Raw genomic sequence first — 23084 nt, 5'->3', positions numbered from 1 at the left:
TCCTTGGCTCTACAAAAAGAATTATTCACCAAGATTTAAATTTCACATGATTCCCTTGAATCCTATAGCAGAAATATTATTTCCTTTTTCCTTGTTCTTAAGCACCTGTTCAAAGACAGAAGGGTATTTAGGCACCTAGTTCTTAGTCAGAGCCAAACCCTGTTCAGTTAGAAACAAAAATTCAGTCACTGGATAGTAACCCTGTGACCTTGGGCTTCTAGAAGGGGGATGTTTCATTTTATTATTTTTTTAAAATTATAGTTCTCAGTCCTCAAAACAAATAGTAGTGCTAAACCAAAATTCGGCTTTAGAAATTGAATATTTCATAATACTATGTGTTGTTGTGGCAGGTTGCAATAACAGCACTGCTGAGGTAGCTGTGGTGCAGATGATTGAAATCTCTGCTACAGGGAGCTCTGCACAGATACGTCAGTGATGTAAATTCACTTAAACTGACTTGGTCGTCGACTTGTATTTAAATGGAGGTGGAAAGCTCCTTCACCCCTGCAGACAGCTGTTAGCTTCTCTGTATTTAGTCAGTGGCAGAAGCGGGTCTTAGTCATAGACACTATAATTCCATAAGCAAACGTGCAAAAGCAAAGAGTAGTTGTTAACAGAGTGCATAGTCAGTGATGTTAATGGAGTTCTTTCAAGCTAGATCACCTGAGTGCGTAGCCTACATTATTTATTTAGTTATACATTAGGGCCTCAAATTTTGCACCATCTGAAAGATTTTACTTAGATATTTACCAACAAGTCCTGCATTATAACCCAAGAGCAAGGAGCTACTATCCGGTGGCTGGGCTCTAGTCAATGTAAACATGGAAAAATGTTTTTTGAAAATTGCAAATTATCCTTATGATATTTTATATCTAGATTACTTCCTTTCATAGACAAATGAGACATTGGGCGTATCTTGACTGACAAAAATATTAGACCCTGGTTATTTTTTTTCTCCCCTCGTCTTACCCTTTGTTGTTTTGTGTGCCAGTGAACATCTGTGCGCAGCTCGCGTCTGAGGTGAGATGTGTAACAGACAAGCACAGTGCATGCTGTGCAGGTGCTTGTGGCATATTGAAGAGATTTCAATACTCCCTTTCGCAGAAGGTGGACACTCTTTAAAGGCACTCTTAGTAACTGTAGGGAATCCTGAAGAAAATTCCTGCTGCTGACAATAGCTTCCATTAAAAAGGAAGAGATCTGCTTTACTGAAATCATGAACCTCTCACTGGGCTTCCGTCTGAAGCAAAATAATTTTGTTCTTGGTACTGCTTTTAATCTCTCTAGTTTAGAAACTTGAAGTATATAGAGAGCAGCCTTTTAGTTCAGGAAAATAGCCTCTAGAACCAACGGCACAAATCTATCATAATTAGTCATCAGAAAATCTGAATAAATATAAAATTACCATGGAGTAGGAGGCAGGCATATGTGGTATTCAAAACACACAGAGTGTAAAATGATGTTATTGTTGCCTTTAGAAATAGTTCAAAGTAGTCTGCATTAGAAAGAGCTGATAAGCAGAATGACAAAAGCTTGTTTCATGAGTGATTCCAAGCAGCAGTGGTTTTCTGATCAGCTGATGCTGCAGCTATTTTGGGTATTCCACAGATCATGATTACATACACGGGGAATGATTGGAGGCAGCAAATATGGTAAGTGAGCCAGGAATCCTGGGACATGCTCCGTTACTAACTTAATAGTCTTACAATCATTTGTCCTTTGCCATTTAAATAGCCAAGGGAAGTCTAACAAGTGACTGTGCTTAGTTCCCTTTTTATTTAAAAAAAAAAAAAAAAAAAAGAAAAAAAAGAAAACCACTTCCTGAGGCTGCTATTTTTAGCAATGGTGCAGTGTCCAAAGTGTTAACTAATTGAGTCATCAGGTTTCATATCTGGCCACAGAAAATGGCAGTGGAAGAGGGAGAATGCTTTCCAGAACAAGTAAGCATTTGTGGATTCTGAAATAAGAATGAAATCTGCATATCGAGTTTCTTGTATTAGTGTTTTAAGTCTTTGTATGAGACAAAGCTGGATGTAGGAAGAGGTACGTTTCAGCTTGTTTGGTGTATTTTGTGTTCTGACAGTTGAATTACGGTATAGGCTGAGGCGGCAGTCGAATGGTATATGGAATTATTTGTTCTCTTTCCTTATCAATGGCTACATGCTGTTCAGGACACGTTGTAGAAGACGCTGATGAAAATTGCAGAAACATTTTGTAATGTTTTGTTCTGTGATCAGGGCCTTAAGTAACCTAGAGATATGTAACAATTCTGTTCACTGAAATGTTTTAGCAAATCTTGCGTATTTTGAAAAAAGTTAACTGAAATCTATGCTTTTATGATGTAATTATTAAATAACACATGTCTTCTAGTGTCAATGCATAGGACAATTAAACTTCAAAAGGTGCCTGCTGTAGTGTTAGTAGTATGCTAGTAGTGACCTGTAAGGAGGCACCTGTATCGCTCTTCCTCTCAGGGATAGTCCCAGTAACCTCCAAGTTGCTCCCTCTGTGATTTAAAAATTCCTAAAGTGAGTTAGCTGCTGTGAAATGACATCCCTGTACTCTGAGGTTCTTCAATAGCTTGAGTTATTCACACAAAACCCACCAAGTTAAAACACTTGTTCGCCAGGCTGCTTTACTGCAGAATTAAAGTACCTGTTTCCCAGGAAAGTGTGGTATCGTACTATTAATGAGTGCCAAGGTTTGTGGAAACGTCAATTAATGGCAGTATTTTTTTTAGTTAGAGATATTACCAATGGTAGCAGCCAGCACTTTACTAGATAATTTCCATGTCAGCGATAGCTTTGTGCTCTGAAAAAATACTGCAGCAAGTGCTCTTAAACGTGTATGTTGTTGTTTACTTGCTGTCAACACAGGCCTGGATTGTTGTTCCCTGTTAAAAACCATCTTTGAAACTCTGATTGTTTTCTGGTGATGCTATTCTTGTTCATAAATGTTTTCATAGTTTTGAAAGTACTGGTGGAAATTAATTTATTTGGCAGATTTTCTTCATGAAGCAATTTCTTGTAGGAGAAGTTTTTGTTACATTCAAATGTTTTATGGTAGTTAATTAAACTATTTTTTTCAGTCCTGAGAATATTATTTACTCTCTCCTGGCTTTTTTTTAGCACAATATTAATCTTCAGGGTGATAAACATCTTTGCTGATGCTTTATATGAGCCCCAGTAGTACAGAACTTGATGCAGTCCCGCTAGTTTGTGTGTGCAACAGTTTGGAGAGTAGAGCAAACTGAAAATCTCACTGCCCTCGAGCCATGGCGTTGGCATTGTGCTGGTCTACAATATGCTCTGCCCCTCTGTGTTGCAACAGAATGGTAATTACTCTTGCTTTACATGGATTTGTTAGAAGTTGCATAGAAACTGGTCTTTCTGTTAGTATATACATTGTTTATTGAAGGTAGTAGCTATTTGAAATGGAGTTGAGTGATGGAGAGGGAGTACGGTATATTTGTTTTGTACTTTTTTTCTTGCTGATTATGGTAAATTCTGTTTTCATTCCATACATATTTAAATCACCTGTAGGTTGCCCTGTGTGCTTTAGGCATAAGGGATAAACAAGCTCTACTTCACTATGTGTTTATTTCGTAGATTTGTTATTCAGAAGTGATACTTTAATTAACATTGTATAGTAATGCCTTATTCCATCATCAAATGCTAGGGGAGATTACTGTATGGGGCTGGTAGGCAGAATTGTTGACCATAGCTTACTTCTGTAAGCACATAATAAACTGATCTTTACTTAAGTGTTTAAACTAAAAACTAATTCTAAGCCTGTGTTTATTAAAACAGTATTTTAGACCAGTTTGGAAAGTATTAATTCATTAGTGAAATACCATTATTTTCTTTGATTAAACAATGATGTGTTTTCCAAATATACTTCATTCTGATGCTAAGAAACAGTGGTAACTTTCAGATGAAAACAAACTGTGGAGTCTGGATAAAGTGAAGTGAAACGTTTGAATAGTTCTTTTATTTTTGTCAAAGAAGTTAGAAGTCCCTCCCAAGATGTTCAAAGATACTCACTTTCCTAGTGCACACACAGTGTCTTTGAAAGCCAGAAAAATACTAGTTCAGTTCTATAACTGAAAAGTGACTGTGTGAAAATGGCACCATCTAATCTGCAGTGACTTATCTGTATATTTAGTAATTTCTTCTCACTTGAAAAATAAACTATGCTATGTTGTATTTTCTTTCCCCCTCTGTTCATCTCCAAGACCCCACACAGCTAAGATTGTTTTCACTGTTACTGGTTTCATCCTGCTGTAGCTGTAAAACCTGGTTCTAGCTTTGCCACACTGTTGGTTTAGACTCCTAATTTTGTTTCAAAACGGAATCTTGTATTGAAAGTCAGAACTTGATTCTAGTTTAAAACACTTGATAACAGTTTCAGAACCCTGAGTTGTAGTTTTTGCTCAAAGATTTTGTTGTTTTGGCTGGGAAAAGCGATTTTTGCATTGGAATCTGGGCTAATCTTCAAACCTGAAACATGTAGAGTGAGGAACAAAACTCTTGTAAACTAATTTACATTTGCTGCATATACCAAAGAATACATTTCATCCATACAGCCCCAACAAATAACTGCTGTCAGAGAACTTTCCGTGCCATTGCACAAATTTGCGACAGTGAATGTCAGTGTTTAATCATGAAGGAGGAGAAGAATGGGAGCGCTGGGAAATGTGGAGTCTGGTGGCTCTCCTGTGCCCAGGCACACTGCTCTGTGCAGGCCACACAGTGCTGTGGCCCACATCATATGGCATCACCTCCAGAAGAAAGACAAATTTTCCTCAGTGTTTCTAACAGTAACAACAGCAGCGTGAGTAACACCTGCTGAGGTTTGCTCTGCTTTGCCTTTGGGGTTTATAGTAATATGGTGGATTACAGAATGGATCTGGAGTTCCTGGGTCTTATCTATGACAGCAGAATCAAATGGAAAACAAAATACAGGCAGGTTATGGTCAGCAGGGAAATTCAGCTCCTGTAGAAGAACATGGCTAAACCAGCACAGCCCAGAGTATTCACTGATGGTATTCTCCAATAGGTTTTATACATCCACAGACCAAGATTAAAATTGTCTTCTGGTAGGTTGCTTCGCTGCTGCATTTCGGAACTGTTAACTCTCCTGTGTGAAATTGCCCTCATGAATTTGGGAAGTGCTAGTTAGGTTTTCCTCCTCCTGAACAATGAAAACGTACCTCAGATAGTCTTTGGCTCTAAGATGTTTGAATCCTTTAGTTTATTGGTTCTGTCAATTCTTTCCCAGTGTACCAGGGCATATATCTGTCACAACAGATCATAGAATGATTTGGGTTGGAATGGACCTTAAAGATCAACCAGTCCCAACCCCCCTGACATGGGCAGGGCCCCCTTCCCCCAGCCCCGTCCAACCTGGCCTTGAACCCTTCCAGGGAGGGGGCAGCCACAGCTTCTGAAGTCTTGAAAGCTCTTCAGATAATTTCTGATGACCCTTCAGATTCTGTATCTGTCACACGAGCTACATGTGCTTTTCCAGCCAGAGACTCTCTTCAACAAGGTATTCGGGTGTGTAAATTGGAAGAGGTTCTTTGCTTCTGACAGAAGTCATAATCCCTGCTATGGAAACCTATGCATTGGGATTTATAAACTGGTAAAGCTTTGTAACTCCTGTAAGCACCCTGAACAATGTGTCAAAAAATTTAAAACTCTAGTAGATAGCTTTAAAACTAGCCATTCAAATATGCCTCAAGCCTACAAAAGTGTAAACTTTAATTATGTGTGGGATTTGCAATACTTGAAGTGTAAATTGGTGTGTTTCTACATATATTTTTGCCACCTCAGAAATGGCTTGACTGGTTATCATCAAATGATCTTTCAATTTAATGATGTTCAGACTTCCAAGGCAGAATTATTTTGGTTTTCAATGAGAGATGCATTCAACAGCAGGCAGAAAGAGATCTGGAAACTTCTGAATTCACTGTACTGAAGGCTCTTAATAGGTTGTCTAGATACAGAAGAGGTTATGTAGCTTGTCTGTAGTTCTTACAGCTTGGTTACTACAGTGTTTTTAGGGAATATTTATGTGCATTACACTTCCACTGCCATGCAGTTTGTTCCACTTCACCACCAGTAACTTCCACTTCACCACATCTGATGGAAGCATATTTACATAATATTTTTGCAGTGAGATTATTTTGAGTGAATAAAATCTCTCTCCCTAAAATGAGCAATATTATCTGATTTAGGCTTATACTGTTTTTTTTCCCATCCAAAATTATAGACAAATAAATAAATTTTTTTAAAGTATTTTGAAGAGGGTTGCTAAATTTTTTCCTCTCCTTTCTGCATCCTGATTCTAAAAATCAGATGTACACAGAGAACGGGAGGTGGACCAACTGACATAATTCATGCAGTGATCTGAAGAATGTGACTTTAGCATGGAAATGGCTTTAAATTTGAGCCTGAGATGTGCTGAAATTGTCCCCATGCTCATTGGGTAGTCAGTTTCTGAGAAAAAAATAGCAGGGAGGAGATCAATGGCATCACATCTAGCTTGACGTGTAAGAGAGTTATCATCTTCAGGTGAATATAGACATAAGAAGAAATCCTTGAAGCACATCCAGCCCATCTCTTTGTGACTGTGGTAGCAGTTACGAAAGCCAGTGATTTATTTTTCACTTGTAACTGTATGATAGGAAAACTTTAGAGAGTGAAAGATGAGTCATTACAGGCTCAGGAGTTTCTTCCCAAAGTTTGAAATAAACTTCTAGAAGTTGAGGTTGCCAGCCTGGAGAATTAATCTTGAATTTTGGATGCTCAAATCTTTTGCTTTCAACTGTATCGGAACCTTTTCATTGATTATACATGTGAGTTGGTCACAAAGGGCCTGGTTCTTTGCCTGATTGCATGCTTCTAATGAAGTACAGTGATTCACTGGTGAAGCTAGTGATTTTACTGGTTTTAGGACCTTGAGCGGAGTGTATCCCAATTTACCTTGTCATTCAAGTTTGTCTTTTCATACAGGGCAGTCTGATAGCTGAAAATTCATCATTAAAGGAATCTTGTTTTCCTATTAACAGGAAATAATTCTTGTGATTTGTTGTTCATGTATATTTAGAAAGACTGTGTGTGTTGTGCAGATGTGCGTTGATTTTGCAGGCCTGACAAATTAGGAGCTTGCTTTTGATGCTACTAAATTAACACAATTTTTAATGAATTCTTCAGGTGAAGCTGACACATCAAATTTGTGTTTCAAAATCTCAAAGCCTCAGCTGTGCAAACTGGCAGAGAGCATTGGAAGTAGCATAGACCCCCCGCCTCCTGTCTGAACATTGTTCCTGTGGGACCAGTTTGATCTGTTCAGGTGTTTTCAGTTGGGTTGTCAGATGTTAATTTTGTTAGAATTGTGGTTAAATTGTTCTATATTTGCTAGATATTTGTGGTGACAAGTAAATAATATGGAAATTACAGCTTTAGGGGCATTTTCAACTTGGATGTTATGTTCAACATGTTATACATGCTACATGTGGATTTTAGGCAAGGGTTTCCCATCTAACTCTGTATGTGTCTTTTGTGCCTTGGAAATCACAGCCCCCTTTGCTCTTTGTAGAAAATAAAAAGAATAACAGGCACTTTTCATTTCTATCTTGTGCTTGAAAGTTCTTAGGAAGCAGTCATCCAGGCATTTAAAGACACCCAGGGTGGGATTAGTTGCATCATAAATCACAGAACTGGCTAGATTTATTGTCTGCTGAAGAAGACTGCATGCATAAAGTCTAAGCAACTTACAGCTGTATCGTAGCTTCACAGCAGATGTTTGTCATTGCAAGCAAACAACTTGCTCTAGACCTCTTGACGCTGCTAAAGGCAGGGATAAACACCTCTTGTACTGGAAGCCCTAAAAAGTCCTTGTATGTACCAGCCTTAACATCTCAGGTTCTCGGTCCCTTTTCAACCACCTTCCATTCCAAAACAGGTGGTTAATTTTCAGTGCTAACAGCGAGTGCAGATTCAGCATTTTGCCAAGGCAGACTCTAACAGGTAGAGTGCTGCAAGTGATCTTGAAAATATTCTATATTAAGCCTGTGTGTCAAAGGCTTACCTTGTCTTGTGGTCTAACAAGGGAAGAGGCTTATTTGCTTGCATGTTCTCCTGGTTTGATCAAGGATTTCTAGAAAGGAGGAGCTGAATGTAAAAATGCATTTTCCACTCTGTTGCGAACTGCTTAAATGTGTGATTTTCATTTTATTTTCTCTACAAGCATGTTAAGATTGACTACGGTACAGGGACAGAGCCTCAGCTGTTGCAAGTACAGTTGATAATAGATTCACATGCAATTTTTGCAGAAATCAGAGAAAATTCAGAAGTTTCCAGATCTCTTTCTTCCTGCATTTGAATGCATCTCTCATTGAAAACCAAAATAATTCTGCCTTGGAAGTCTGAACATCATTAAATTGAAAGATCATTTGATGATAACCAGTCAAGCCATTTCTGAGGTGGCAAAAATTTTGCACACCTCTTCTGGTTTGACCAAGAAGAGGAGTTTCATACAGCCTGAAATCAGGGTAATTTTTAACTTGTAAAAAACATATTGTAGTTATATGGTTGGAATAGGGCCAATTATGGTGACATTCCAAATAGAAGAATATTTTTGGCAACTTTATCTTGCACAATACAATAACATGATCAAAGAAAGTTAATGATTAAGTTGCATGATAGGGCAAACAATTAGAGGGATTTGTTTGGTTTTTGACTAATAATTAAATAATTTCTCATTCTGCAATCATGGTCAAAATAGCTGGCCTTCCCTAGCTGAAAGAAGTTTCCTTTGAATCATTGGGCAGTATGAATAGAGCTTTTTCCATTGCCCTGTGGTTGTCTTTAGGGCTGTGATCCCAAAAGCATCTCTCTGAAGGATAATTAACAGCAGAACTGCAGAGAGCAGTTGGCGCCAGGCTGTCACATTCTTATCAGGAGAAAACATGTATGGTAGTGTGGTATGTAAAGCATGAGTACAACCATAGTTGTTTGCACAGAGATCATCACCTCATCTGGTGCAACCAGTCCCCTTTCTAATAAAGAAGGTACAGGTGAAATTTTTTAGTGCCAGTTTAGTTATGAGGTAGTAGGGAGAGACAAAGCAGGATGGATGAAGGGTTTCCCCAAGAAAATGATATGTTTGGTTTATTTCACATGGTTCAGACACTGCTGTTCACTGGCCAGTATAGTTTATTGGAAATAAAATTTTGTCCCTTACCAAGTGAGTATAACGTATTTGCTTGGAGGAAGATTCCAAATTAATGTAGGAGTAAAATTTCAGAAATGCTAAGCACTTCTAGTTTCCAGTGTAGTGCTTAGTGCCCATGTGAGTTGAACCTTACTGCAGAAAAAATGCCATCAGCTGCAGTAAGTCTACCTTTATCAAAACAAGCAAAATATGTTATTGGCCGTTTCCTCAGATCATCTTGTGCTGCTGCAAGACTAGTTTTGTTGAGCACATTTTCAAATGGAAGTAACATAAGTTCATCCCTTAAAATGAGGTCATTGCCTCCCCCCACAACAAATGTTAGGCATGGTTAGCATCTTTTTGTTGGGACTCAAGCCAGAATGCATCCTGCTCCAGCACAATGGGAACCTGCTGGGGGTTTCCCTTCACAACAGCTACTGTTAAAGATGGAGTGAAAAACAAAACCCTGCTCCAAATGTGAAAGAAAGACTGGATTTTTAATCTGAAAAAGAAGCCACTGTAAGCAGAACACAAAGGAAAGAGAGATGAGCATAATAAAAATACCATCAGTATGGGAGGGGCATGTGCACATTGAAAATAATGGCTTTGCACTTTTGAGGGCTCACTCAATATTACATACTCTGTTTTCTGAGAGGACCCTCTCTAGTTGCATGGAAAAGCCAGGCCAGACCCTGGGTTGAAAGTCAGTGCAAATTCCCTAACACTTTTTGTCTTCACTCATGCTATGTCTCTTACTTCACTGGGAGACTTGGAGAAAAAGATGGTGAATATATAGATTTGCTCATGTGAGTCAGCATCTGCATTTTCTCTGCTAAAATGGAGACTTAACATAATACCCAAGTGACTTAGGAGTTAGTCTTTCCTGCAATAGAAATGTTTTTAACTTGCATAGCTTTTCCTCAAAATGGGGAAACAGTTCTCAGGTCTTACCCCTGCACATCGCGGGCTCTGCCATCCGCTGTTTGGCAGGACTAGAGGCCCTTCGTGTGAGGAAAGGGCTGGGAAAAGGAGCGCTGTTACCAGCAAGGCTTATTCAGCCACAGCCCTTCCCTGAGATGTCTCTGGGATGAAGGCTGCTGAGGTGAGCTCCAGCTTGGAAAACCTGTTGTGGGCTGCAGGCAGCCCGCTGTACATAAGAGAATTGAGTTTTTATAGCATAGTACATTAAAGTGAAATACACAGATTTAAAGAAATACACATTGCGTAAAAACTGTATTCATCAGCCAATCATCTGTGTTTATGCATTTCTTAAAACTAGAAATAGTTCCTTTTTCTTCTAAGAAAGTGCAGGGGGAGAGGGAAGAAGTCATACCATCTGTGAAGAAAAAGCTTGATATTATGCACGTGTCAGTACTGGGACTCTCTAAAATTCAGTGTTTATTAAATATTGTCTGAATAATCGTTTCAGAACTAAATGTTGTGCCCAGGATCTGAGTTCTATCTCTACCAGAATTAACACACTTCTAAGAATCTTGATTTTTAAATTTGAGTCTGGATATAGAGATTGAAAAGGTAGCATCCCCAGGGAACACAAGAGGGAACAGGGAAAGGCTTCGGGGACACAGCCTGGCAACGTAAATCCTGTGCAAATGCACGGGAAGGGCTGCAGTCTTTGTGGCTGACTCCAAGAACATCCCAGATTCAGGGTGCTTTGATGTATGTCCCATGCCTGTTGTTCTCTTGATATTTGTCAAGACAGTGGAGAGTCAAAAGCCAATTTTCATCTTCATTTCATGTTGGGATTGATTAAAAAAAAAAAAAAAAAAAAAAAAAAGAAGCAAAGCAATCTGAATAGATTGCTAGCATACAGAATGTCTCTCAGGAATATTGAATTTTAAGTAATTAGTATTGGAGAAAATTTTTATTAGATCTGTTAAGGGAACGTCCTGTAAACATGCTGTCTGTGTGGGCTTTGTCTTTTGGACACCAACTATCGTGGAAGGTGGAAGTAGGTATATCAAGAATAGTTACCCACAGAGGGAGCGCTTACATGTGTGGGTGTCCTGAGCGATGATTGGAAGCCTAAAATCCATTTTTCACCTACTGTGTTTTTAATGCATTTAATGTAACAGGTCCTCGATCAGTCTTTGACGTGGGCTTCCAGGCACGATGGCAATCCAGATAAATAATTGTTAACACTATTGGGATGCTTGTTTGATCTTTCAAATCCTTCAGTGATTTGAGCCTAGGCTCTGATGCTGCTTCTGTCTGTGTAATACAGAGGGTCTACAGGAGACATTGCTTTAAACAAGGCAGTACCAATTGGAAATTACATTTTTCTGCTCTATTGTGGAATTTTTAAAAAAAAATGAATTTAGGCTTAAAATAGAAATATAAAGTTGAGAAAATTTTAGGCTCAGAGATGTGAAAATTTTGGTTTGACACTGTTGATCAATTTTTACTGACCCCTACATTTAGCTTTTGTAAAAGTTGGATAGCGTTCATTGGTGGTTCTGGGTTTGGAAGTGGAATGCCCCAAAAACAAGGGTATTCAAGGCATTTTGCAAGGTAGAAAAATCTTGTAAGACCCTTCTCTAGAGGGGCTGGAATTGCTTTTGGTTTCCAAAGGTTTTGGCTCTTTTTTCTCTCTAATGTTATTGCTTGTTTCTGCTTATGGCCGAGACTGTAATGGATGGAGTGAATCCCAGAAGCTTCACTGAACTTTTTGCACAATTGTACAACCTCAGCTTGTTTCCCTCTGTGCAAATCTCAAAATTTCTGTGTGTGGTGGCCCAGAAAGGGTGAGTTAACCAGTCTGAGACAAGTTAACCCAGTTTGAGGGCTTAGGAGCTTTAGCCAAGGTCAGGAAAAAAAGTTTTTCCCCTTCCTTGGTGCATAGGGATGTGTTAAACCCTGGCAGCTCGTGTGGTTTCACACACTACCAGCTCTCATCACGTTCATGTAACTGGAAACCAGTAAGGTGGAAACTGGAAGTGCCAACTCAGATCAGCTGAAGCATGGGAGGGTTTGCGTTCCCCCCACATGCTGTTAAATGGCAGCTTCTCTGGGTGCTTCCTAGCTGTCGTGGCAGTGCCTGTGCGTGTCAGTGCTGCTTTTTCTGTACGGTGCCCCTCGTGCGGGGGGGCCTCTCCCTGCCTGGGAAGGGGGTTGGCAACCTGGCCGCTTGTGTCAAGGATGTTTCTGGACAGTTTGAGGAAAAGGAGTGAGTTTTGAGCGATGACTGGCAAAGGAGGACACGCTGTTTGTTTGAGGCATTTCAGGAATAGATTTGTGCATCACTTTAGCAGCACCTGAGCTAGCTTAATTGGAAACATTTTTATATGTCCCCACACTGGAAGCGTGACCTAAACTTTGTCCTTCCTGTTAGCGAGAAAGTGCTTCCAAGAGAAGTCCTTAAAAAACATAGGCATCGCTCTCCCTCTACAGTGAAACAGCAGTCAGCTATGAACGTGAATATCAGCTATTCATCACTCCTCCTGCCTCTACCACCCCACCCCCCCACACCCCCCCCCCCCCCCGCCTCCATTTTATTTGAGCAAATAGAAAGCTTTAAATGTTTCTGAGTACGAGCAGTGTTTCTTGTCTGGCGTGCATTAATGTGACTGGCGGGAACTGATTTTCCATAGCAAGCTTCTCTGGTGCATCCCTTCCCCACCCAGAAGCAGCCGTAAACAGCTGATGTTAATTATTGTCCACCTGCTGACTGTGCCAAACAGACATGCCATTACACTGTGACAAAAAAAGGCTCCCGGTCTATTAAGTCCTCCCTCATACCTTTAGTAATGCTGATAAAATGCTGACCTGTTTTTTACCCCAGTGGCTGCTGTTGCTAAGCACTGAAAATATGACCTGTCTCTTGTAATAATCTGCATTGCACAGTTCAGATGATCATCCAAATGGAAGTGTTTTACTGCACCTCTCAAGGCAGCTATTTTTCCCCATAGTCTTTACAGTCAGTTCTGCCCATGTAGTCTGTAGCAGCACCTTGTTTTTGATAAATCCTAATTAAACATTGGTATTTGAGGGCTGTTTTGTTGTTAGCACATCGCAGAAATTGATTTGTAATGATCAGCATGGCGTGCTTGGAAAATAATGATTAAGAGCAAGGAAGGTTGTAAGCTGGTAACTTACCATTGCAAAGTGGAATGCCATGTGTGCAAAACTCAGGAGAAAATGAAGTGTCCGTAAGTAATATTTCTCTCCTTGTAAGAGAGAGCTTGTTGTATTGAAAGTACTAGTTAAATAGTCTTGGAGCTTGTACTGATACAACAAAGAAAGCGGACTTCATACCCACTTGCCATTTTTCTGTCATTATACCCAAGACTGCTTCATCCTGCACGAGGGTGACTTCAGATGGGCTTAAAGCAATGCTTGCTTGAACAGAACACCCAGTTTGCAGCAGCTGCATTGACAGGAGAGGAGAAAAGTCTATAGTAAATCCAGAAAATGGGGAGGGGGGTGGAATACTATTTGAGCACTGGATAAGTAACTGAGCTTTGGGGCCAGGGTGTTATGTATTTCAGCAGTTACTGGCTTGAGTTATTTTCTCTACAGGTAATTGTTTAAGTCTTTTAGAACCTTAAAGGATCATAAAGCACTTAAAATTGTAGTGGTGTGAGCCTGTGATGAAATGATACTAAGGAAAAAAAAAAATAATTCCTGTTATACGAATGGAGGAGAGGGCACAAAAAAAATGGGTTGACCGTCCAAGATGCTAGGGAAACCAGTGGCACAGATAGAATCAGAGATGATACAATTTGTCCCTCTTGAAAGCTAACCCAGTTCATTCCACTTGCTCCAAGGCAGGATCAGCATTATCTCTAAACCATCCTTGGTGGATATTTGCATAACTTGTTGTTAAAACCCTCCGGGCATGGAAATTACTTTCAGTGATTTTTTCATGACTTAACCATCCTTTCTGCCATCCTCACAATCAAGCTGAAGTTGTCATAAAGCAAATTTGCACAGCTATCTTCAAAGAAAGCTCTGAAAAAAAAAGTGAAATGCAGTTTTGGTAATGGCACTGTACCTAGAGATTTCTGGCTACTTCACTGAATGTGGACAGATATTTGTAAATCAGATGCGCCATAAAATGAGGGAGGATGGAGAAAATAAAATTTAATCAGACATTAGACTTTTAAATGTCTTAATTTGTAGGATCGTGTTTTTTCAGTTGGGTAATCCAGTCCTTCAACATCAAGTATTTTGGATTTTTTAAAAATCTGTCATGTGAGATTTCACAGTACTGGTTCGGTCTGTTCAGCTTGGACATTCAAGGTGGTGTGGCACTTTTGGAAAGAGCAGAGTTGTTTCCATGGAGTCCTATCCTGAGCCTCACTGTGCTTGTCTTCCATGCTGGGTACCAGATGTGTCCCTGGCTACTGGCCTTGCATGTTAGACAGTGCTGCATAATTCACCTTTATATATGAAGTCAAATTTTATGCTGCCTAGTCAGGTGGCTAGCCTGTTTACACCAGAGGGAGTGTGCATATAAGCAAGGAGGGTAGGATCTGACCCATATTTGATAAGGCAGTTGGGGATCCTTTAATATCTAGTTAAATGTATGTGCAATATGTTGTATCAGTAGTAACTTCTTTGTCAGGAAATACGTTTTTATACTGTGCTGCAGTTTCTAATGGGGTTTTTACTTTTTTCTTGTAGTCTGACACAAATGCAAGTTACCTGAGAGCTGCTCGAGCTGGCAACTTGGAAAAGGCTCTCGACTACTTAAAAAGTGGAGTGGACATCAACATTTCAAATCAGGTTGAAGAATATTTTGATCAAATTTGCTGGTTATACCTTTATCATTATTTCTCAAATCTCTCTTTATATTTGCACTTCATGTCAATGAAAGCATACCTGTTTTCTAATGAGCCATGTTTATATATTTTATCCAATTAAAACTTTTTTTTTTTAACCCCTTACCAAGACACCATTCCAGTTCCACTTGGATAATGTTGTGCTATTTAACGTTATCTTTCATTCCATTTGTATTCCATCAGAACATGAGACAGCACACAGAACTTGAGACCCCAGAGCTAGTATATCTGACTTAATTCATATTCTTCCTTTTTAATCTAGTTCTTGTAAAGTTTATATAAGAGTAGGTTTGGGAAGCAGTCTTCTCACTGGGATATGATAGTTTGTCTCCTGATATGTTTGTTATGCTGGAAATCCTTTGCCAATCTTTCCTGTTGCTTTTTGTTTATTTCCTCCTTTTTTTTTTTTTTTTTTTTTTTAATCAGAATGGGTTGAATGCTCTCCATCTCGCTTCCAAAGAAGGGCACGTAGAAGTTGTCTCTGAACTGATACAGCGAGGTGCCAGTGTGGATGCAGCAACAAAGGTCAGCCAGGCCTATCTAATTGTCCTCTTACTCACACTGATGTCATGGGCACAAGGTGTTGGCCAACTGATTCCAGACATTACTGCAGCAGTAATTGCCCATCTTCCACTGGTGGAGTGGTCTCAATAATTGTTTAATAGAAACTTTTTTTAGATCATTGTAAATGTCACAGGTTACTAGGGATGAGATTTACTGAACAAATTGTAGATTCCTGTCTTGGTTTCTGTTCATGTCTTTTAGAGTAACTTACCCATTAGAAGTATTAGCTAAGAGTATTTTGTTGCCAGAAATACTATATTTTAAAGTGGAATATGTTCTTGATAGTATTGCCATGTATTCAAGCTCAGGTTTTGTACACTTTTCAAATATCACTGTCTCTCATTTCAGAAAGGAAACACAGCATTGCACATAGCATCCCTTGCTGGACAAGCAGAAGTAGTCAAAGTATTGGTTACAAATCGGGCCAATGTCAATGCACAGTCTCAGGTAAAGTAATATTTTTCCATTTGGTACTATCTAAAACTTTTTTGACATTAAAATCGTTCTCTGCTTATAAACTATAATATTAGTAAGGATATTTGATAGATCTCATTGTGTTAATACTGCCTCTTGAAAACAGGGTTTGATAGATTCAGTAATATGAATGTAATCCTGCTAACATAAAAACAAAACCAAACCAAAATTTTGTTTTGGCTGTTCCACACACATAGGTAACAGGTGCAAGGACAAAGTTTAAACACACAGCTGCCATTTTATTATGGAAGTAGGCATTTTAGTGAGTGTCGTGCTGAGTTCATTCCCACCTTGTAACTCAACATACAAATTAAAACTTTAAATGTTTCCAACTCTCCCCCTTCTATTCTACCCCTTGCCAGGTGGTCAGAGTGTACCAAGAGACAGCACGGATATATTAAGTCTTGCCCTTCCCCGCAGGTGTGACAGTGCACTGAAATCCCAGGTTGTGTTCAGGTCTTTTCCCACACGGGATGTCAGCCATCAGTTGGCCCGAGTTGTCCACCTCATTTATCAACAGACAAAGCACAGAAATAACGTCTCTGTTCTAAGTTGTCCGGGAGCCACACAGATGTGCACCTCTGGGGATGAAGAAAATGGAGGCACATCCAGGGGTGTTTGCAGGATACTGGAAGTGATTGTGTAATAGGCAGGACAGCAAAGCATATGTACCCTTTGGCCTTAGACCTGTCCTCTAGTGTCCTACGAGCTGCTCATTGTTACAGTGTCAGAAGAGATACTGATAAAACAGGATAATGGGAGAGAATTTGTTCAAATGAGAAGAAACCTGTTTCACATAATTCAGCATCTCAGGTTTCACTGAATCCCCCCATTCCTTGTACACAGAGGTACTGCAAGCATATGCAGAGCTTTTAAGTTTGGTCAAATCCTTTGAATGAATGTTTAGGTCAATTATAGAAAATCTGAAATACAGAAGCAATGCTGGTGTTAAGAGCAAAGCAGTAAAAGGAAACAGAGAAAAAACTCTGGTTCAAAAAAAAAGCGTAAACCACGGATTGTTGAAAGCCAGGTGGCTGTGGCACAGGAGGTGTCCCTGCATGCCTGCTCCATTCCTGTTCTCCCTGCTCAGGGGCTGGCTGGCAGGCAGTGTCAGAGAAGGGATCATATTAAGAGATCGTCTTCCCATTTGGCCCAGAATTGCCATTCTTCTGTGTTATAAAGATGTGGACACAATAGAAAATGTTTGTTAAAAGGGAAAATTTAAAAATTTACATTTTAAAGAAACTTTTTTTTTTTTTAATTGGTCTCAACTAACATGAACAAAATGTTTAAGAGAATCTATTTCAAGAATGTTAGAACTTTGTGATATGTATTTCATGTTTCCTTCACCTGGACAAAGAAAATAGGTGGCTCAGTTCTTTCTTACTCTTTTATACTAGCTAGATACATCAATATTTGGTTCCAGACACCATATAATTTGAATCTAAAGAGAACAACAGCAACAAAAAGTAGTTTTAAGTAAAATCTTCCGTGACTTTTAAGAAGTAAAACAAAGCAGAAATATTTCCAGTGTTTTTCCTGTTAAAGAAATTAAGAAGGCTTTGAAAGGATCTTTCCTGTTTGTGTTTGAGAATTTGTGTATCCAGCCCTGAAACTAAAAATAATCTGATTGTAAACATCTTATATAACTGCATTGTCTGTACACCCTAAGGTTTTGCCACATTACCCTTATTTTGCTAACATATGAGAATTAAAGATTTCACACCCACGCCTCACCCACCTCCCCCCATTGTTGATGCCTTTGACATCTTTGCTTGAGAGGCAGGTGTATTGGCCATCCCACACCAACACCTGGCAGTGAGACACCCCAGTTGGGATTAGCCTTTTTGGGAGGTCCCTGGAGCTCCCTGTTACCAAATTGCTCCCAGACCAGCTTGGTCCATGGTATTGAGCATCACTTGAGCCCTCCTAAACCTTAGAATAAAGTTCTGCTGCATTTGGCATATCCCCGGAGAGACTACTCAAAGGTTTTTTGTTTTGGTTTGGTTTTTTTTTTTTTTGATGTTGACCCTGTTTTCTATGAGTTTAGCTTTATCTCCTGTTCCCTTGAAGGTAACAGATCTACTCTGCTGACAAGAGCCAGTGTTAGGGATGTAAGGCCTTCTTTTAAGGACAGGTAGATTTGTTTAAAAAATAATAATAATTAAAAAAAAATTTTTACTGAGTCTGAATTTTGTACCTCTTCTAAGGGCTATTTATTACTGTTGAAGACAAAATGCTTTCCTTAGGCTTGTGGCTCTCTGGCAATGTCAGCCCCTATTTAAAGAGAGAAGAAAAGCATAGTATGGGGGGAAAGATGTTGAAAACCCTACAATAATTCAGCATAGAGGAAAAGGTTCTGCTCTGCCTCCAAATGCTAATAATACCTGGTTCTGAGAATTTTTGTCTATTAATTATTTTCTGAAACTAATAATTAGGAAGTGTTTCCTGCTTCCTTTCTAAATGCAAATGTTTGAAACTAAAAAAAAATTAATCTTTGTTTCCAGCTGAGTTAGTAAATAGATATGGGGTATGCCATGAAATGATAGGGAAAAATGCCAGGCTGCTGCTCGCTATAATAATAACCTGTAACGTGACATATTAGGTACTTTAACAAGTGCTTTCTGGCTTCTTTGTTTTTGATTAAGCAGAGTTTTGACTGTATCGTAAATAAACTATTAGGCCTTGGTTCTGGAGAGTGCATTAACACATTGCTGACTTTATTCTTTGGGTCTGGTAGGACTTCAGCGCCTGTTTTATGCTTGTAGTGATGCTTTCCTGCATAGAGACAAAATTATCAAAATACTGAAACAGCAACAGACCTTGCAGCCTGTGCAAGCCTTGTAAACATGTGGCTTCACAGCTGCTCAGTGTCGTGTTGATTATAAAGTTCCTCTTAGATCAAACATCCAGTTCACGCCGTTTCCTCTCCAACTGTCCTTTCTTCTGACCTCCTATTTGTCTCTGCTGCCGGCGAAGCCTGCATGCTTGGCCTCAGGTCACCTGCACACTCTGTGCTGGACGTGTGCCCTGCAACTCTGCCCCATTGCTGCGACAGTCAGATGTCTCTCAGCTTGTTTCAGTACAGCTGCTGAAACTCATCTGGAATTCACTGCCATAGGTCTTAGGCTACAGTTTCCCTTCATCTCTTCAGAGCCCAAAATGTTGATGTCTTTGCTTTGATGCAAATATATGGCTAAACTCTTCTCAGCTCATCTCTGTTTGGCTCCATTGGTTTCCACCAAAATCTAGGTCAGTGTCCTTTGTAACTGTTCTAGCTGAACTGTTGAGCTGCTCCCCCTGTGCCTTCCACCCTGTCGAAATGTCTGCCCTGGCTACGTTGCAAACGTGAGAGTGCTCGTACGCTCAGCCAAACCCAGTCATGTGGAAGCACTTCCTGAACTTTTCTGTTACTTAAGCCAGATGAAATCTCTCTTCTGTTTTACTTGTTATTTTTAACTAGCCCTTACCTCCTGTTTTATTTTGTATTTCCCCCGTGCTGTAGGGTAATCACCAGAAGCGGTGTGTGGTACAGCGAGAGGTTCTGGGGGGGGATCTGAGGAGGGAGCAGTTGAAGAGAGACGCTGTTGCCCCCATTGCAGCTGACACTGCATGAAGTTTACTTAAGAGAAGTCTGAGGTTCACAGAAATCCCGGTGGCTTGAGATATGAAAGATAATGAGAAAAAAATAGGACCGTAACAGAGCCCACTGAAACCTCAGTGATCTCCTGGTCAAAACATTTCATGGCATCATCACCCATGCTGATACCATAAAGAAAGGGATCAGACAGAATCTGGCAGAGTAATGCTGAAGTATGAAGGGCAAAAAACGGATCATGACAGATCAGAGGAAGAAGGGATTGTTCTTACTGCTGATGCTGCTTTGGTTGCTTCAGCAGTAACAAACCGCTCAGTTGATACTATATGGACATTTTAAGTTGTTACTATAATATGTATTTACTGCTGGTTCACGATTCTGTGGGACTGAGGGACATGTAGAGCTACATGAAAGCCAAGCAATTTCAGGTGCAAATCAGCAACTTCTATAAGTTTCTTTAGAGATATCTTGATCCCAAGGCAGGTTTCATGACATCATTTTGCTGTTTTGGTTTTGTGAGTGATGTCAAAGCCATAAATTTCAGAAATACTTAGAACAACAAGGGAAAGTACAATGCCTTAATATTAGTACCCAAAAAATAAATTTCTGGAAGGCTGTGACCTGTATACAGTTAAGACAAAGACAAAGGCACCGACTATAAGAGGAAAGCACTTGCCAAAGAGTTAAGCGCTGCAGCTTCTAATACTTATATTGCATTGATTGAAATCACTCACTTAAGCATAATTTGAGAAATGCTCTAATGTGGTCGGAAACACTGTTAAACCTCTGTCTCAGACTGCTGAGAACCAACAATCCTCAGATTTCCTGGTGCCTGAAATATGAAGTAGCTCAGTGACCACAAGCAGGCTATGCTCAGAAGGCAGCTCTTTGAGGAGATGAAAGGCATAAGTAGCTGGCACAAGTGAAAGAGAAGTCAAAGCTAACAGAAAGAAGAGAAAAAATTGGGGAGTATTCTGAAGAGCCGTAGCTCTTGCTTTTGCTACAGACTTGTACTGTATTTGCCTAACCCATTTTGCATTTCCATTGCTGTGGCTGCGTTTATCAGGAATCATAACTCATCTCTACCAAATGGTCTGTCCAGATTGTCTTTTAGTTTGACTTCATAACATGTAAAAGGAAGTATTCTCGCTGTGGGAATTGTGTCTGGTCAGCTGAAAGATTCCACTGTGTCCTTTTAAATATTACTCTTTTTCCATCTTCACTTAAATCAAGGGAGATCACACCATTAACTGGCGTATCAGCACACAGTTTATTTGGTTTCTTCCTAATCTACCTGAGTTTGGCAGATATGTGGTATGTATGAAATGTTTGTGGAGTGTTTACACTCGTGTTTTTCTATTTCAGAATGGTTTCACTCCACTGTATATGGCAGCCCAAGAAAACCACCTGGAGGTTGTTAAGTTTCTTCTTGACAATGGTGCCAGTCAAAGCCTTGCCACAGAGGTAAAAGTTTGAATTTCATACTTCATGAGGAAGTGAAAATGTGCTTCAGCAGTGATTCTTGCCAGTTAATATCAGACTAGTCTTTTAAATATAAAATTAAGGACCAATAAAAATTTCTCCCTGCGAAGTGTGCTAGTGACTACTGAGTTACTGGCTTTTCAGCAATTTAAACCATCTCTTGCCATTTCTAAAATAAAAGATTACTTTAACTAGAAACAGTTCTAAAAATAGATGTGTTCTTAGTCATAACTGGTATTCTTTCAGGTTAAGTGCTCAAACAGGGAAGCTGTGTGCATAATATAAAATTTCTCTGTGCTTTCATTAAAAAGAGTGAGTAATGTGGAGGGCGACCACAAAGCAAAAACAATTCTTTACCTACGCTTTGGAGTCAGCCCTGAGATATAAGGGAAAACCTAGGATTACTTAGTGCTTGGAGCATTTTCTGAACTGCATTTATTGCCATGTTGATACCCTCACTGTAGCACCTAGTTATCCCATCTGGTCCTGCAGTGATAATTTCCACCTGACAGAAAGACGCAAGGTCCATCCTTGAAGGTGTTCTGTGATCTTTCTAGACGAACACTTCTTATTTCTTGCTTTAAAGAGTAATTCTAACTCAATGCAGACTGGAAGGAAAAAAAATAGCAGATATCATTGAGATAGGTTTTTAATCTGATGAATTATCGGTTGTCTTAATTCCAAGATTTTGTTATACCACCCCACCCCCCCATCCCACCCTCTCTCCCCTCCCCCCCCCCCCAAAAAAGGTATTTCAATATGTACTCTCTCTATTTATTAAATCATGATTTCTCTATCTGAACTGATTCCATGACGGAAGTAATGCTTATTTGAAAAAGTCCTATGTTTTGCAAAATACGAAATCCAAAATTAGTTTATTGCATCACTCTACCTCATAATATCACTGTATAATAATGGATGCATGGAATCTTTTTCTTCTCTTCTGATGTCAGCACTGTAAAAATTGAATCACTAATGGACCAAAATCGTGTTTTCAAAATCACTAAAAATTAGTTATAACTAGAAGTGTGCATCAGAAACTGCTTTCTGGAAATGCTCAAAGATATGAAAGCCAACAAATACCAAAATGAAATAATTTAAATCTGGAAAATTAATTGCAAATTGTAGTTTTCAGAACACTAATTTCTATTTCTTTGTAAAAGCTTGGAAACAAAGAAGCCATAGGACCCCCACAGATGTGCAATAGATTCAGACTTCTGAAAATATTCTTGCCACTGTATGATTTTCTGAAAACATAAATTTTTAAAATTGTGCATGGGTACTTGGTGGTGGTTTTTCTTTGGTATTGTTTTTTCCTTGAGCATTGTATGTCAGTTTAGGTTGAGCTTTCCTCCAACTCGGCTTTATGATAAGGTACAATCTAATTTTATCCATGGAAAATTCCTTTGAAGATACCAGACTACAAAACAACGTTGCTTTTATTGCTTTGCTTGTTTGTGGTAGTTGCTTATGGGTGCTTTTTTATTTTATGCTAGTCCAAATTTCCATATAAATCTGATTTCTCTTTAATTTTGAAAGTGTAAAAGCCTTTGTTATTAAGTGCTTGCCACTTAGCTAAATATTAATTAAAAAGAAAACTCTTTAACAAAGGTGTTTTAATCTAAATAAAAAAGTAGAACCGATTATGTTCTTTAAACTATTTCTAGTTTGGGGGGGTTTGTTTTGTTTTTTTTCTGGAGTGGGCTTTGCCTTATGTTTTAAAGTTGCTATTTATAGTACTGACATCAGGGTACTTGCCTGCAATTGCTTTTTGGGAGTTGGCATCTTCAGAGAGCATGTGGTGGAAATGCATTCTTGTCGGTGCTAATATTCTGGGTGACAGTTTGCTTGGCTGCGGTGCGGTGATCTCTGCACACACTGAAACGGTGGGCAGCTCTCATCAGTTAGGAAACTGAGGGTATGGGGGGGGGATGGCAGCTGTTTTG

At 39.3% G+C, this 23084-nt stretch overlaps 1 protein-coding gene across 21 annotated transcripts in view; it reads left to right on the top strand.

The window, feature by feature from the left end:
- The window catches only part of ANK3 (ankyrin 3), a 279582-nt gene that overhangs the window by 115586 nt on the left and 140912 nt on the right, over positions 1-23084 (top strand). For 20 of the 21 annotated variants that reach the window (XM_033004248.2, XM_033004250.2, XM_033004263.2 and 17 more), the window contains 4 exons: positions 14863-14964; positions 15447-15545; positions 15933-16031; positions 21022-21120. In XM_033004248.2, the coding sequence (XP_032860139.1) occupies positions 14863-14964; positions 15447-15545; positions 15933-16031; positions 21022-21120 (399 nt within the window). Of the gene's footprint in view, positions 1-434; positions 1941-14862; positions 14965-15446; positions 15546-15932; positions 16032-21021; positions 21121-23084 lie in introns of those variants that run through there. The other variant, XM_033004249.2, reaches the window with a different exon arrangement.

This window comes from Tyto alba, unplaced genomic scaffold (genome assembly GCF_018691265.1).
Source record: "Tyto alba isolate M040663 unplaced genomic scaffold, T.alba_DEE_v4.0 Super-Scaffold_1, whole genome shotgun sequence".
Classification (NCBI taxonomy): domain Eukaryota; kingdom Metazoa; phylum Chordata; class Aves; order Strigiformes; family Tytonidae; genus Tyto; species Tyto alba.
Note: the sequence above shows the minus strand (reverse complement) of the source record. Positions and strands in the feature narration are given on the sequence as shown.